Genomic DNA, 13,492 nt, shown 5'->3' with positions numbered 1-13,492 from the left:
CTGACGGCATCCCCAGGCGCGTCCTCAGGGCCTGTGCTGCGCAGCTGACAGACGTCTGGACTGACATCTTCAACCTGTCACTTGCCCAAGCAGTTGTGCCCACGTGCCTTAAAACCACCTCCATCGTGCCGGTGCCAAAACACTCCACTGCGACAAGCCTCAACGACTTCCGCCCAGTTGCACTTACCCCCATCATCACCAAGTGCTTCGAGAGGCTGGTCCTGGCACACCTCAAAGGCTGCCTACCCCCCACACTGGATCCCTATCAGTTTGCCTACCGCAAGAACAGGAGTACGGAGGATACCATCTCAACGGCACTTCACTCCGTCCTCTCCCACCTCGACACAGAGACATTTACGTAAGAATGCTGTTCATCGATTACAGCTCAGCATTCAACACCATTATACCCTCTAAACTGATGACCAAACTCGGTGACCTGGGCATCGATCCCTCTGCAACTGGCTACTGGACTTTCTAACCAACAGACCCCAGGCTGTTAGGTTAGACAAGCACACCTCTTCAACCCTCACCCTGAACACCGGCGTTCCACAGGGCTGTGTGCTGAGCCCCCTCCTCTACTCCCTCTTCACCTACGACTGCACACCTGTAAATGGTACTAACACCATCATCAAGTATGCAGATGATACAACGGTGATTGACCTTATCAGCAACAACATTGAGTTGGCCTATAGGGAGGAGGTCCAGCTCCTAGCAGCATGGTGCGCTGACAACAACCTGGCCCTTAACTCCAAGAAGACCAAGGAGCTCATTGTAGACTTCAGGAAGTCTAGGGGCGGTACGCACACCACCATCCACATTAACGGGACGGAAGTGGAACGTGTTTCCAGCTTCAGGTTCCTGGGGTCAACATCTCCGATGACCTCTCTTGGACCCACAATACCTCAACTCTGGTCAAGAAGGTTCACCAGCATCTCTTCTTCCTGAGGAGACTGAAGAAGGTCCATCTGTCTCCTCAGATTCTGGTGAACTTCTACCGCTGCACCATCGAGAGCATCCTTACCAACTGCATCACAGTATGGTATGGCAACTGCTCTGTCTCCGACCGGAAGGCATTGCAGAGGGTGGTGAAAATTGCCCAACGCATCACCGGTTCCTCGCTCACCTCCATTGAGTCTGTCCAAAGCAAGCATTGCCTGCAAAGGGCGCTCAGCATCGCCAAGGACTGCTCTCACCCCAACCATAGACTGTTTACCATCCGGGAGGCGCTACAGGTCTCTCCGTTGCCGGACCAGCAGGTCCAGGAACAGCTTCTTCCCTGCGGCTGTTACACTACTCAACACTGAACCACGGTGATTGCCAATCACCCCCCCCCCCCCCCCCCCCCCCCCCCCCCCCCCCCCCCCCCCCCCCCCCCCCCCCCCCCCCCCCCCCCCCCCCCCCCCCCCCCCCCCCCCGACACTCCTCCCACCAGGAAAAACACGTTGACTGTATGCATGTAAATAGATTTATTTATTACTCATATTCTATGTCGCTCTTCCAGGGAGAGGCTAACTGCATTTTGTTGTCTCTGTACTGTACACTGCACAATGACAATTACATTTGAATCTGAATCTGAATCTTATTTGGTCTCCGTAAATTGCTCCTAGTATGTAGGGAGTGGATGCGAAACTGGGTTGTCATGGACCCAGTGCCACTTTAAACACCAATTTTTCAAAGTTTCCCTCAATCACACCTATCGAAGTTAACTTAAATTCTCTGAATTCAGTGGTTTCCTGTCCTCTCGTGTGTATTTCTAGCATATTTTTTTTTTCCGGATTTTCTGCCTCTGTAGTTTATTGCATTTTGATTGGCAAGGTAGACATTTATTGTCCATTCATACGATAAAATACTGTACAAATGGCTTTTGAGTACTTTTTAGTGGAGAGATAGCCAGACCTGACCATGTATTGTTGACAGACTTCCACCCTGTACAATGCCATCGATCCATTTGGAGCTATGTAGTTTTAAAATTCTGCAGTACTCAAATAGACTTGGTAAAATTTGAACTTGCATGCTTTGTGTTATTAATTATGGCTTCTCCATTACCAGTAAGTTAACTCTGTTGGTACTGTTAGATATTCAGACTCAATTTACAGTAAACTGGTCCTCTTTGATACTCTTCTTCGAAGATCCTTTCTCTCATATTTGCTGGTAAAGATGTGTTTATTCCCTTTCCCATCCCATTTCCACTTATTCACCCAGATATGGCAAATATCTACACCTTACTTCGTGCAGTTTCAAATGGTTTACCTCACATGATCCAAGAGCTTCAGAATCATATTCATGATGAGGGTCTTAGATCCATCAGTAACCTCTCTCAGGAAAATGTGAGTATTTCTTGAAGATTCTTTATTTGTCATCGTGAAAGTACATTATGTTGTGCATTATCTGTTTACTGCTCAGAGAAAATAAAGGGCCTGTCCCACTTACGCGACCTTTACAGGCGACTGCTGGCACCCGTGATAGGTTGCCAACATTTTCAACATGTTGAAAATTCAGCGGCTACCAGAAAGACGCTACGACTCTTTGGAGATCTCTCACAACCATACAAGAAACCCCTGGCGATATGTCAGCCTGTCAGCGATATGTCACGACCATACAGCCTGTATGATCGTGAGATGTCTCCTATGCTCGTGAGAGGTCTCCAAAGTGTTGTAGCGTCTTTCAGGTCTCCGCTGAATTTTCAACATGTTGAAAATTTCGGCGACCTATCACGGTTGCAGCAGTCGCTTGTAAAGGTCGCGCAAGTGGGACTGCCCCTTAAGCAATGTACAATTTTCAGTCTCATTTGGAATGTTATGTAGCATGAACAGAGCTCGTGCATACGATTATTGTAGTTATGACTGAGTTTGGTTTATTTTCCTTGGTTGGGATTGTTTCTTTTTTTAATTAAAAGGGTACTCTCACAGAGCATAATCTTCAACTTGAAAAATAATAATGTGTAATGTATGTTAAATTGAGTTTTTTTGCAAGTCCAATTCAAGAAAACTTGATTCAAACCATCGCTGCTAAAATCAATTCTTTATTCTGACAGCGCTGGATAATTCTTTAAACCTTCCAACACAGAGTTAGAAACTCTGGAGCAGGTCGAAAGAACTACTGACTTTGGTATAAATGTAACATATTATATAGTTCATAGACAAGGATGGTACAAAAGGAGTAGCAAACTATTAACCAATCATTATGATTTACCATACATTTAACTTATTTGCATTAACCAATCAACTAAATCCTTTCCATTGATTGACAATATGTATAGCCACATGATTTCCCCTTTTCCAGCCCCATTAAAACCTTCCCCTCTGTGGTTTCTTCAACCTCTTTGTTCAAAATCATTTTATTTCAATAAAGTAAAACCACAGATATAAAACTAATTCTCAGAGAACACTTCTCAGAATATGCACATCATACGGCAATCACACAACACATACACACAAATCATATTTTTAACTTTTGGAAAATAAAGTTATTTCTAAGTTATTTCAGATTTAAACAAAGTCTAATACTTACATTTGTAATTGAACACAATACACTTCACAATTAATTTCCTTACAACTACATAGTTAAAATACAGTTACTTATGGATTACAAAGATTAAATATGTTTTGTCCCATTCTTACAAAGTGGTAAAGACTTAAGTTATTTCTAATCACACAATTCCCAACTCCAAGCACATAAAGGCCATTAATTGTCACACTTGATTGCTTCTTCCCATGCTCGGGTCTAATTTCATTCTGTATTACAACCTCCCCCTTCTACCTCTGGAGGAAAGGAATGTAAGGCCTCTTCACTAATAGCATTCCACACAACAAATGAAAGATTATCAAAACAGTTACTTTCTCAATTTTCTATAACCATAAGAAACCCTTTTGCAAAGGTCACACAACCATCACCCATCATCTCTTATCTCAACATAAATACATTTAAACAGTACAAACCATCTCACAGACCAGTATCTATCCTTGGTGCCTACAACCCAATATAGACTACCATAAATCCCCTTCATGACACAGCCAAGCTCAGAGATGTGTCACAAAGGAAGAAGAATGGTGCCCATGTCTAAACACCAACCTAAACCAAATACAACCTCTGACAGTTATAGCCGTTTCAAAGCAACCAAAGCTATGCGTATTTACATCAACATCTCCGTGTTATAACAAGCCATCTGTTCCTCTTTGTGTGTGTGTGTGTGTTCTTTATTCCTTTGTGGAGACATGTATCTAAGTCCTTCTCTTGCAACTTAACATAAGTTCCTTAAGAACTTATCATTTGAGCAATGTTATTGTTTAATATTTTCTCATGTATAATACTCTCCTGCTTCCATGTTTACTTGGTACTCATAACATGAGGAAGGGAGAAGAGATCCTGCAAAGAGAATTAAGGGAGTAAGATAGTAGGTTTGAAAAACAGGGCCTCGAGTGTTGGAATCTCAGGACTACTGTCTGTGCCGTGTGCCAGTCAGGCAAGAAATAGAAAGATGGTGCCGTTCAACTTGTGGCTAAGGAGCTGTGGTAGGAGGGAGGGTTTTGGATAGATGGATCATTGGTCTCTATTTCGGGATAGGTGGGGAATGTGCAAAAGGGGCAGGTTGCATGTGAACTGGTGCGGAACCAATTTCCTAGCAGGGTGGTTTGCGAGCATTACTAGAGGGTTTTAATTATAGCATTGAGAAAGAACTTCAATGTTGAGAAAGGCACAATTTAGATCTCAACATTACCCCACCTCTTTCAAAATGATTTCATAAGCAAATCTTGCTTCTGCCCAGGTAGTTTTAGGTCTCCAGTACATGTCAATAGCTTCACTGCCAACACATGGCTCCCAAAGGAAAGCTGATTTTACTTTTGATAATTGAGATACCCATTTTGCATTTCGTAAAATGTTGCAACTACCAGGAGGAATGATCTACTTTTGTAGATGATAATGTTGGTACGGGTAAAGCTCTTCTTCAAAAATAAAGCTCATAAGGAAATTTTACATCATGAATGGGAGGTGGCTTAAAATGTACGCCAGTAACGATAGTGTAGGAAAGAACTGCAGATGCAGGTTTAAATCGAAGGTAGACACAAAATGCTGGAGTAACTCAGCGGTAAAGGCAGCCGAAGAATTCATCATATTGAAGAAGGGTCTCGACCCGAAACATCACCCATTCATTCTCTCCAGAGATGCTGCCTGTACCGCTGATGTACTCCAGCATTTTGTGTCTATCTACAGTACAGATAGCTATGTTGTAACTTGATAATTGTATTCCTAAGAAACCTGTCATTGAAAATCGTGTTTTAAAGCCAATTGTGGGGGAGAATAAGTTTAGGGCTGGAAAGTTTCAGATTCACAACAACAATTATTTTCCACACAGGGTTTTCAAAAATAAATACAATTGCAATAGCAAGAAATTTATTTTTGTTAGTGCTAGCTACAGGCTCCATGATACATTGTTTAATAGAGTACCGTTGTACATGGTAGTTGAAGTAATTACGTCAATTTCAATGACCACCCTCAGTTAAAGTGGCAACTGTGTTCTTAAGAGGAAAGTAGTGTCTGATTGGTGCAGAGAGGTTATATGGAAACAGGTTTTATCCCTACACTGTTTAAATACAAGACAATTTATGTTAGTTAAATTCCAAAGTAACGTTTAAGTAGTTGTCTTGTTCCCGATCAAAATAGAGTTATAACTAATTTGGCTGTCAAAATCCAAATAATGTTCCCTAATTCATCAGTTGCAGTATAGCCAAATAGCTTCATCGAATCCCACGTTCCAGTTGAACTACATGTACTGCCCTTGAGTATCAATAAGAGTTCAAGCTCCATTCCCTGAATGAGTTTCAGTATAAAACCTTTCATGAGAACAAAATTATTTTATTCGTTGTTATTCTGATTTAAGATTTTTGGGCATATATAATCTTTCCAAAGACCTCAAATTAAAAATAAAGCAAAATTTGGGCCGATTACATCCGGCTCATTTTTTTAACGAAAAACCATCCATACAACATAGAACAGTTCAGCGCAGGTAGAGGCCTTTTGTCCCATGGTGCCTGTGTCGAACAAGATGTCAAATTAAACTAACGTGTAGGAAGGAACTGCAGATGCTGGTTTACACGGAAGATAGACACAAAAAGCTGAAGTTACTCAGCGGGACAGACAGCATCTCTGGAGAGAAGGAATAGGTGATGTTTTGGGTCAAGACCCTTCTTCAGACTGAGGGCCAGGGGAGAGGGAACCAAGATATGGAAAGGTACAAAGAGCACGTGAGGTGTGAAAAGAACAGATCAAAGCAGACGATGGTCTCAAAAATGTACCATAGTTCATTGTTGGATATGTGGAAGGTGACAACGAGGCAGACAAACAGTAAAATTAATCAGGAGGACAAGGAGACGAGTAGGAAACATAGAAACATAGAAAATAGGTGCAGGAGTAGGCCATTCGGCCCTTCAAGCTTGCACTGCCATTCAATATGATCATGGCTGATCATCCAACTCAGTATCCTGTACCTGCCTTCTCTCCATACCCCCTGATCCCTTTAGCCACAAGGGCCACATCTAACCCTCTTAAATATAGCCAATGAACTGGCCTCAACTACCTTCTGTGGCAGAGAATTCCAGAGATTCACCACTCTCTGTGTAAAAAATGTTTTTCTCATCTCAGTCCTAAAGGATTTCCCCTTTATCCTTAAACTGGGACCCCTTGTTCTGGACTTCCCCAACATCGGGAACAATCTTCCTGCATCTAGCCTGTCCAACCCCTTAAGAATTTTGTAAGTTTCTATAAGATCCCCCCTCAATCTTCTAAATTCTAGCGAGTACAAGCCAAGTCTATCCAGTCTTTCTTCACATGAAAGTCCTGACATCCCAGGAATCAGTCTGGTGGACCTTCTCTGTACTCCCTCTATGACAAGAATGTCCTTGCTCAGATTAGGAGACCAAAACTGTACGCAATACTCCAGGTGTGGTCTCACCAAGACCCTGTACAACTGCAGTAGAACCTCCCTGCTCCTATACTCAAATCCTTTTGCTATGAATTGTAACGTACCATTTGCTTTCTTCACTGCCTGCTGCACCTGCATGCCTACTTTTAATGACTGGTGTACCATGAGACCTAGGTCTCGTTGCATCTCCCCTTTTCCTAATCGGCCACCATTCAGGTAATAGTCTACTTTCCTGTTTTTGCCGCCAAAGTGGATAACCTCACATTATACTGCATCTGCCATGCATTTGCCCACTCACCCAGCCTATCCAAGTCACCTTGCAGCCTCCTAGCATCCTCCACACAACTAATTTTTTAAATGGTGCGGGTGACTTGGATTGACAAACTGAGGAAGAAATGTTGTAGTGGGAGTTTTTATTATGGTCAGCTGGAATTATATGCTCCACATATTAAAAGCAAATTTTGACTCCAGAAAATAGACCTCAAGAGAAGAAGTGATAATGGTGTTCAGACTCTCGTGATGAACTGGAATATTTCGCAATATTTTTCCTTCAGAAAGGGAATAAAGACAGGCCTTGATTGATTTAGAATTTCTCAGATGGGTGGAGAAAAACATTGAAGAATGTTGCCTGGTGAAGTAACATGCAGAAAAAAAGCTTTGTTGCATCAGAGTTCAAACATTTGCATTGCCCATTTTGGCAACCTCCATCTAAGACGATGGAAGGGTGAGGAGCACCTTGTGGTAGGTATCGGGGTTGGGCTCTATCTCTCTTGCTGTGTGGAAATGGAGGGAGAAAGAAAGAATGAGTAAGATTGAGCCAAACGAACACAGAAGTAATATGCAAGAGAAAGGCAGTGTGGAAGAAGGAGAGTGAAAACAAACAGACATGGAAGTAATGAGAGCAGAGAAGAAAAGCAGAAGCATGAAATCTTTGTGACTTATTGCATAGACAGAGCCATGGATAGAGAAGCTGATCCCACTAAATATATCAGTACCGCTTGGTGAAAGGACTGTTGACTTCCTGGATATTAATATGCATGATTTTTCCTTGCTTGGTCTGTAGTGCTGAAATATTATTTATTTATGACTCAAATGTTAGTATTTTTATGTGCTTTTTGCCGATGGTAATATTTATCTTGGGTTTTTTTTTCAGATGCCTACACAGTTTGTGGAATCTGTTCTTGAAGTTCACAGTAAATTTCTGCAACTTATCAGTTCAGTCCTTAATGGAGATCAGCATTTTATGAGTGCACTTGATAAAGTAAGTTGCTTAAAGTTGCAAGAAATTGTGGAATGTGTCTTGGAGCATTAAAGTAATTAACATGTCTGATTTAATATCCCTGGTGAAGAAGGCACATAATTTTGGATATTTTAACACTTAAACATTTAAAAATAATGAACTTGGGTTTCAGCCATAAGCTATTGGATGACAAGATATCTCACCCTGTCCATTCACATTTCTCATGTGTGTGTATTTGTGACATTCAGAAGAACATCATGTTCCAATAGACACAAAAAGCTGGAGTAAGTCAGCGGGACAGGCAGCATTTCTGGAGAGAAGGGATGGGTGACATTACGGGTCGCGACCCTTCTTCAGACCCGTCTCAATCCAAAACATCACCCATCCCTTCTCTCCAGAGATGCTGCCTGTCCCGCTGAGTTACTCCAGCTTTGTGTGTCTATCTTTGGTTTAAACCAGCATCTGCAGTTCTTTCCTACACATTAGAATCCATTCACTTAGTGCTGTTTTAGGCTGCAACAAGCTTCTATGATTCACTGCATTATGTTCTCCCCTCTTTGGCTCAGAATGCTACTCCTGAGCCAGTAAAGTTAGAAAACGTGAAAGCATTTGTCTTCAATATAGTTGTTTTGACTATGTATTTAGATGAAGTTACTCCCAGTAATTTGACATTTTCTGTTTGCGTCGATGGTATAATCTTTTATTACTTGGGTACCGAAACTAAAATGTAGAATTCACGAATAGAAAATTCTATTCCTTGCTAGTGGGGTGGTTCAGTGACCTCTGGTGGTGAAATTCCAAACTGCTTTCCTTAGATCAATGGGTTGTTTTAAAATCCTGCTTGTTGGATTAAATTATGGTTGATCTTGGTTAAAGATGACAAACAGTATATAAACTGTTGATTCCATCTCTTTGGCAAAATCCATTGGTATACTGCATTATTTAAACTAAAGCTCATTGCAGCTATGGAACAGACAATAGGTGTAGGAGTAGGCCATTCGGCCCTGCGAGCCAGCACCGCCATTCAATGTGATCATGGCTGATCATCCAAAATCAGTACCCCATTCCTACCTTCTCTCCATATCCCCTGACTCCACTATCTTTAAGATCCCTATCTAGCTCTCTCTGCAGAGAATTCCACAGACTCACAACTCTCTGTGAGAAAAGGTGTTTCCTCGTCTCCGTTCTAAATGGCTTACCCCTTAAACAGTACTTAAACTGTGGCCCCTGGTTCTGGACTCCCCCAACATCGGGAACAGGTGTCCTGCCTCCAGCGTATCCAAACCCTTAACAATCTTATATGTTTCAATAAGACATCCTCTCATCCTTCTAAACTCCAGAGTGTACAAGCCCAGTCGCTCCATTCTCTCAGCATATGACAGTCCCGCCATCCCGGGAATTAACCTTGTAAACCTACACTGCAATCCCTCAATAGCAAGAATGTACTTCCTCAAATTAGGGGACCAAAACTGCACACAATACTCCAGGTGTGGTCTCACTAGGGCTCTGTACAATTGCAGAAGGACCTCTTTGCTCCTATACTCGACTCCTCTTGTTATAAAGGCCAACATGCCATTCGCTTTCTTCACTGTCTGCTGTACCTGCATGCTTACTTTCATAGACTCATGAACAAGGATCCCCAGATCCCATTGTACTTCCCCTTTTCCTAACTTGATGCCATTTAGATAGTAATCTGCCTTCCTGTTTTTTATACCAAAGTGGATATCCTCACATTTATCCACATTAAACTTCATCTGCCATGCATCTGCCCACTCCCCCAACCTGTCCAAGTCACCCTGCATTCTCATATCATCCTCCTCACAGTTCACACTGCCACCGAGCTTTGTGTCATCTGCGAATTTACTAATTTTACTTTGAATCCCTTCAACCAAATCATTGATGTATATTGTAGAAAGCTGTGATCCCGGTACCGAGCCTTGCGGTATCCCACTAGTCACCGCCTGCCATTCTGAAAGGGACCCGTTAATCCCTACTCTTTGTTTCCTGTCTGCCAACCAATTTTCTGTCCATGTCAGCACTCTACCCCCAATACCATGTGCCCTAATTTTTCCCACTAATCTCCTATGTGAGACCTTATCAAATGCTTCCTGAAAGTCCAGGTACACTACATCCACTGGCTCTCCCTTGTCCATTTTCCTATTTACATCCTCACAAAATTCCAAGGATTAGTCAAGCATGATTTCCCTTTCGTAAATCCATGCTGACTCGGACCGATCCTGTTACTGCTATCCAAATGTGCGGCTATATCATCTTTAATAATTGACTCCAACATCTTCCCCACCACCGATGTCAGGCTAACTGATCTATAATTCCCTGTTTTCTCTCTCCCCCTTTCTTAAAAAGTGGGATAGCATTAGCTACCCTCCAATCCACAGGAACTGATCCTGAGTCTATAGAACATTGGAAAATTATCACCAATGCATCCATGATTTCTAGAGCCACTTCCTTAAGTACCGTGGGATGCAGACCATCAGGCCCTGGGGATTTATCAGCCTTCAGTCCCATCAGTCTACTCAACACCATTTCCTGCCTAATGTGGATTTCCTTCAGTTCCTCCGTCACCCCAGATCCTCTGGCCACCAGTACATCAGGAAGATTGTTTGTGTCCTCCTTGGTGAAGACGGATCCAAAGTATCTGTTCAACTCATCTGCCATTTTCTTGTTCCCCATACTAAATTCACCTTTTTCGGTCTTCAAGGGTCCAACTTTGGTCTGAACTAATTTTTTCCTCTTCACATACCTAAAGAAGCTTTTACTATCCTCCTTTATATTCTTGGCTAGCTTACCTTCGTACCTCATCTTTTCTCCCCGTATTGTCTTTTTAGTTATCTTCTGTTGCTCTTTAAACATTACCCAATCCTCTTGCTTCCCACTCATCTTTGCTAAGTTGTACTTCTTCACTTTTATTTTTATACTGTTCCTGACGTTCCTTGTCAGCCACGGTCTCCCCTTGGAATCTTTCTTCCTCCTAGGAATGAACTGATCCTGCACCTTCTGTATTATTCCTAGAAATACCTGCCATTGTTCCACTGTCATCCCTGCTCGTGTATCTTTCCAGTCAACTTTGGCCAGCTCCTCCCTCATGGCTCCATAGTCCCCTTTATTCAACTGTAACACTGACACCTCCGATCTACCCTTCTCCCTCTCCAATTGTGGATTAGCCCTGACCATATTATGGTCACTACCTCCTAATGGCTCATTAACCTCGTTCTTTTATCAAATCCGGTTCATTACATAACACTAAATCCAGAATTGCCTTCTCCCTGGTAGGCTGCTCTAAGCTGCTCTAAGAATCCATCACAAAGGCACTCTACAAATTCCCTTTCTTGGGGTCCAGTACCAACCTGATTTTCCCAATCTACCTGCATGTTGAAATCTCCCATAACCATCACAGCGTTACTGTTGCTACATGCCAATTTTAACTCCTGATTCAACTTGTGCCCTATGTCCAAGCTACTGTTTGGGGGCCTGTAGATAAGTCCCGTTAGGGGCCTTTTACCCTTACAATTCCTTAGTTCTATCCATACTGACTCCACATCTCCTGTTTCATGTCACCCCTTGCAAGGGACTGAATTTCATTCCTCACCAACAGAACTACCCATCCCCTCTGCCCACCTGTCTGTCTTTTCCATAGGAGGTATACCCTTGAATATTCAGTTCCCTGCCCTGGCCCTCTTGCAGCCATGTCTCTATAATTCCCACAACATCATACATGCCAATTTCTAACTGAGCCTCAAGCTCATCCACTTTATACTTTGCGCATTCATATACAGGTGCACAACCTTTTATCCGAAAGCCTTGGGACTTGTCGGATTTCGGACTTTTTCGGATTTCAGAATGGAAGATTTTTAGCGTAGATTAGGTAGGTAGCGCGGGCGGTTTGAAAAGTCTGGAGCAGCTGCCTCCTCCCCGGAGACCGGGAGAATTATTGCATAAATGTTAGTCAGTTAGTTTGGAGGGATTTTATGTGGTGGTGGTGGTGTAGGGGTGAAGGGGGAAACTTTAATTCTTAGTCCCCTACCTACCTGGTCGGCGACTCCCAACCTCGCGGAGCTGGGGGCTCCGTCCGGCCGCGGGCGGCGCCGGTTGTAGCTCCGACCCCGGCAACTCTACCCCTGGCTGCGAGGCGCTCCAAATCCAGCGCGGCCCGCGGCCGGACGTCCCAGCTCCGCGAATGTCGGGAGTCGGCGACGTCGCAGCGCTGGGATACCAGCGGGGAGCGAGCAATGCCTTACCGGGTCGCCGTGCGGCAAGCTCCGGAGCGCTGTGGCCGCCTTCTTCCAACATTCGCGGAGCGTCGCTGGATTTGGAGCCGCGGAGCTGGGGGCTCCGTCCAGCCGCGGGCGGCGCCGGTTGGAGCTCCGACCCCGGCAACTTTACCCCTGGCTGCGCGGCTCCAAATCCAGCGACGCTCCGCGATGTTGTGTGTCGGCGGCCACAGCGCTCCGGAGCTTGCCGCACGGCGACCCGGTAAGGCAATGCGCTGCGACGCCGCCGACTCCCGACATTCGCGGAGCTGCGGCGTCAGGCCGCGGGCCGCGCTGGATTTGGAGCGCCTCGCAGCCAGGGGTAGAGTTGCCGGGGTCGGAGCTACAACCTGCGCCGCCCGCGGCCCCACCGGCCACAGCGCTGCGGAGCTTACTGCACAGCGACCCGGTAAGGCATTGACCGCTCCCCGCCTCTCCGACCAGGTAGGGGACTAAGAATTAAAGTTTACCCCTTCACCCCCCTTCACATAAAAGCCCTCCAAACTAACTGACTAACATTTAAGCAATGATTTACAGATGTTTAAGCGTCTCCCGGTCTCCAGGGAGGAGGCAGCCGCTACAGTAGTACAGACCTGGGTTGACCGTGGGTCGTTTTGGGTCAGGTTTGGCGCCAAACGCGAGCTTTGGTGCGCAGACGACATCTGGAAAAAATGGCCGGTTTTCGGAGCTTTTCGGTTTCTGGAACACCGGATAAAAGGTTGTGCACCTGTACAGCACTTTGACATCCCTATTCACTTCCCCCCTCCAACCGCTCGCAATTGGCCCTGACCTTACTCTTTTATCCCTTCTCGAACTTTCCTTCCCATTAATTCGAGAATCTTTTGTAATTTTTCCTGTAGTCACTTCCCCTTCAACTCCATCTTTATACTCCCAATTTGTCATTCCCTTCCCCCCACTATTTAGTTTAAACCCACACGTGTAGCCCTAACAAACCTGCCTGCCAGAATGTCAGTCCCCCTCCAGTTAAAGTGTAACCTGTCCCTTTTGTACAGGTCACCCCTACCCCAGAAGAGACCCCAGTGGTCTATAAATCTAAATCCTTGC

The 13,492-nt window shown here is 44.3% G+C and overlaps 1 protein-coding gene across 2 annotated transcripts in view; it reads left to right on the top strand.

The window, feature by feature from the left end:
• The window catches only part of cul2 (cullin 2), a 75,123-nt gene that overhangs the window by 37,841 nt on the left and 23,790 nt on the right, over positions 1-13,492 (top strand). For both annotated transcript variants that reach the window (XM_055665233.1, XM_055665237.1), the window contains exons 10-11: positions 2,203-2,327; positions 8,073-8,180. In XM_055665233.1, coding sequence (XP_055521208.1) covers positions 2,203-2,327; positions 8,073-8,180 — 233 coding nt within the window. The remainder of the gene's footprint in view (positions 1-2,202; positions 2,328-8,072; positions 8,181-13,492) is intronic.

The sequence above is a fragment of the Leucoraja erinacea genome, chromosome 2 (genome assembly GCF_028641065.1).
Source record: "Leucoraja erinacea ecotype New England chromosome 2, Leri_hhj_1, whole genome shotgun sequence".
In the NCBI taxonomy this organism is placed as follows: domain Eukaryota; kingdom Metazoa; phylum Chordata; class Chondrichthyes; order Rajiformes; family Rajidae; genus Leucoraja; species Leucoraja erinaceus.
The sequence above is the reverse complement of the archived record's forward strand: the minus strand, read 5'-3'. Positions and strand labels throughout refer to the sequence as shown.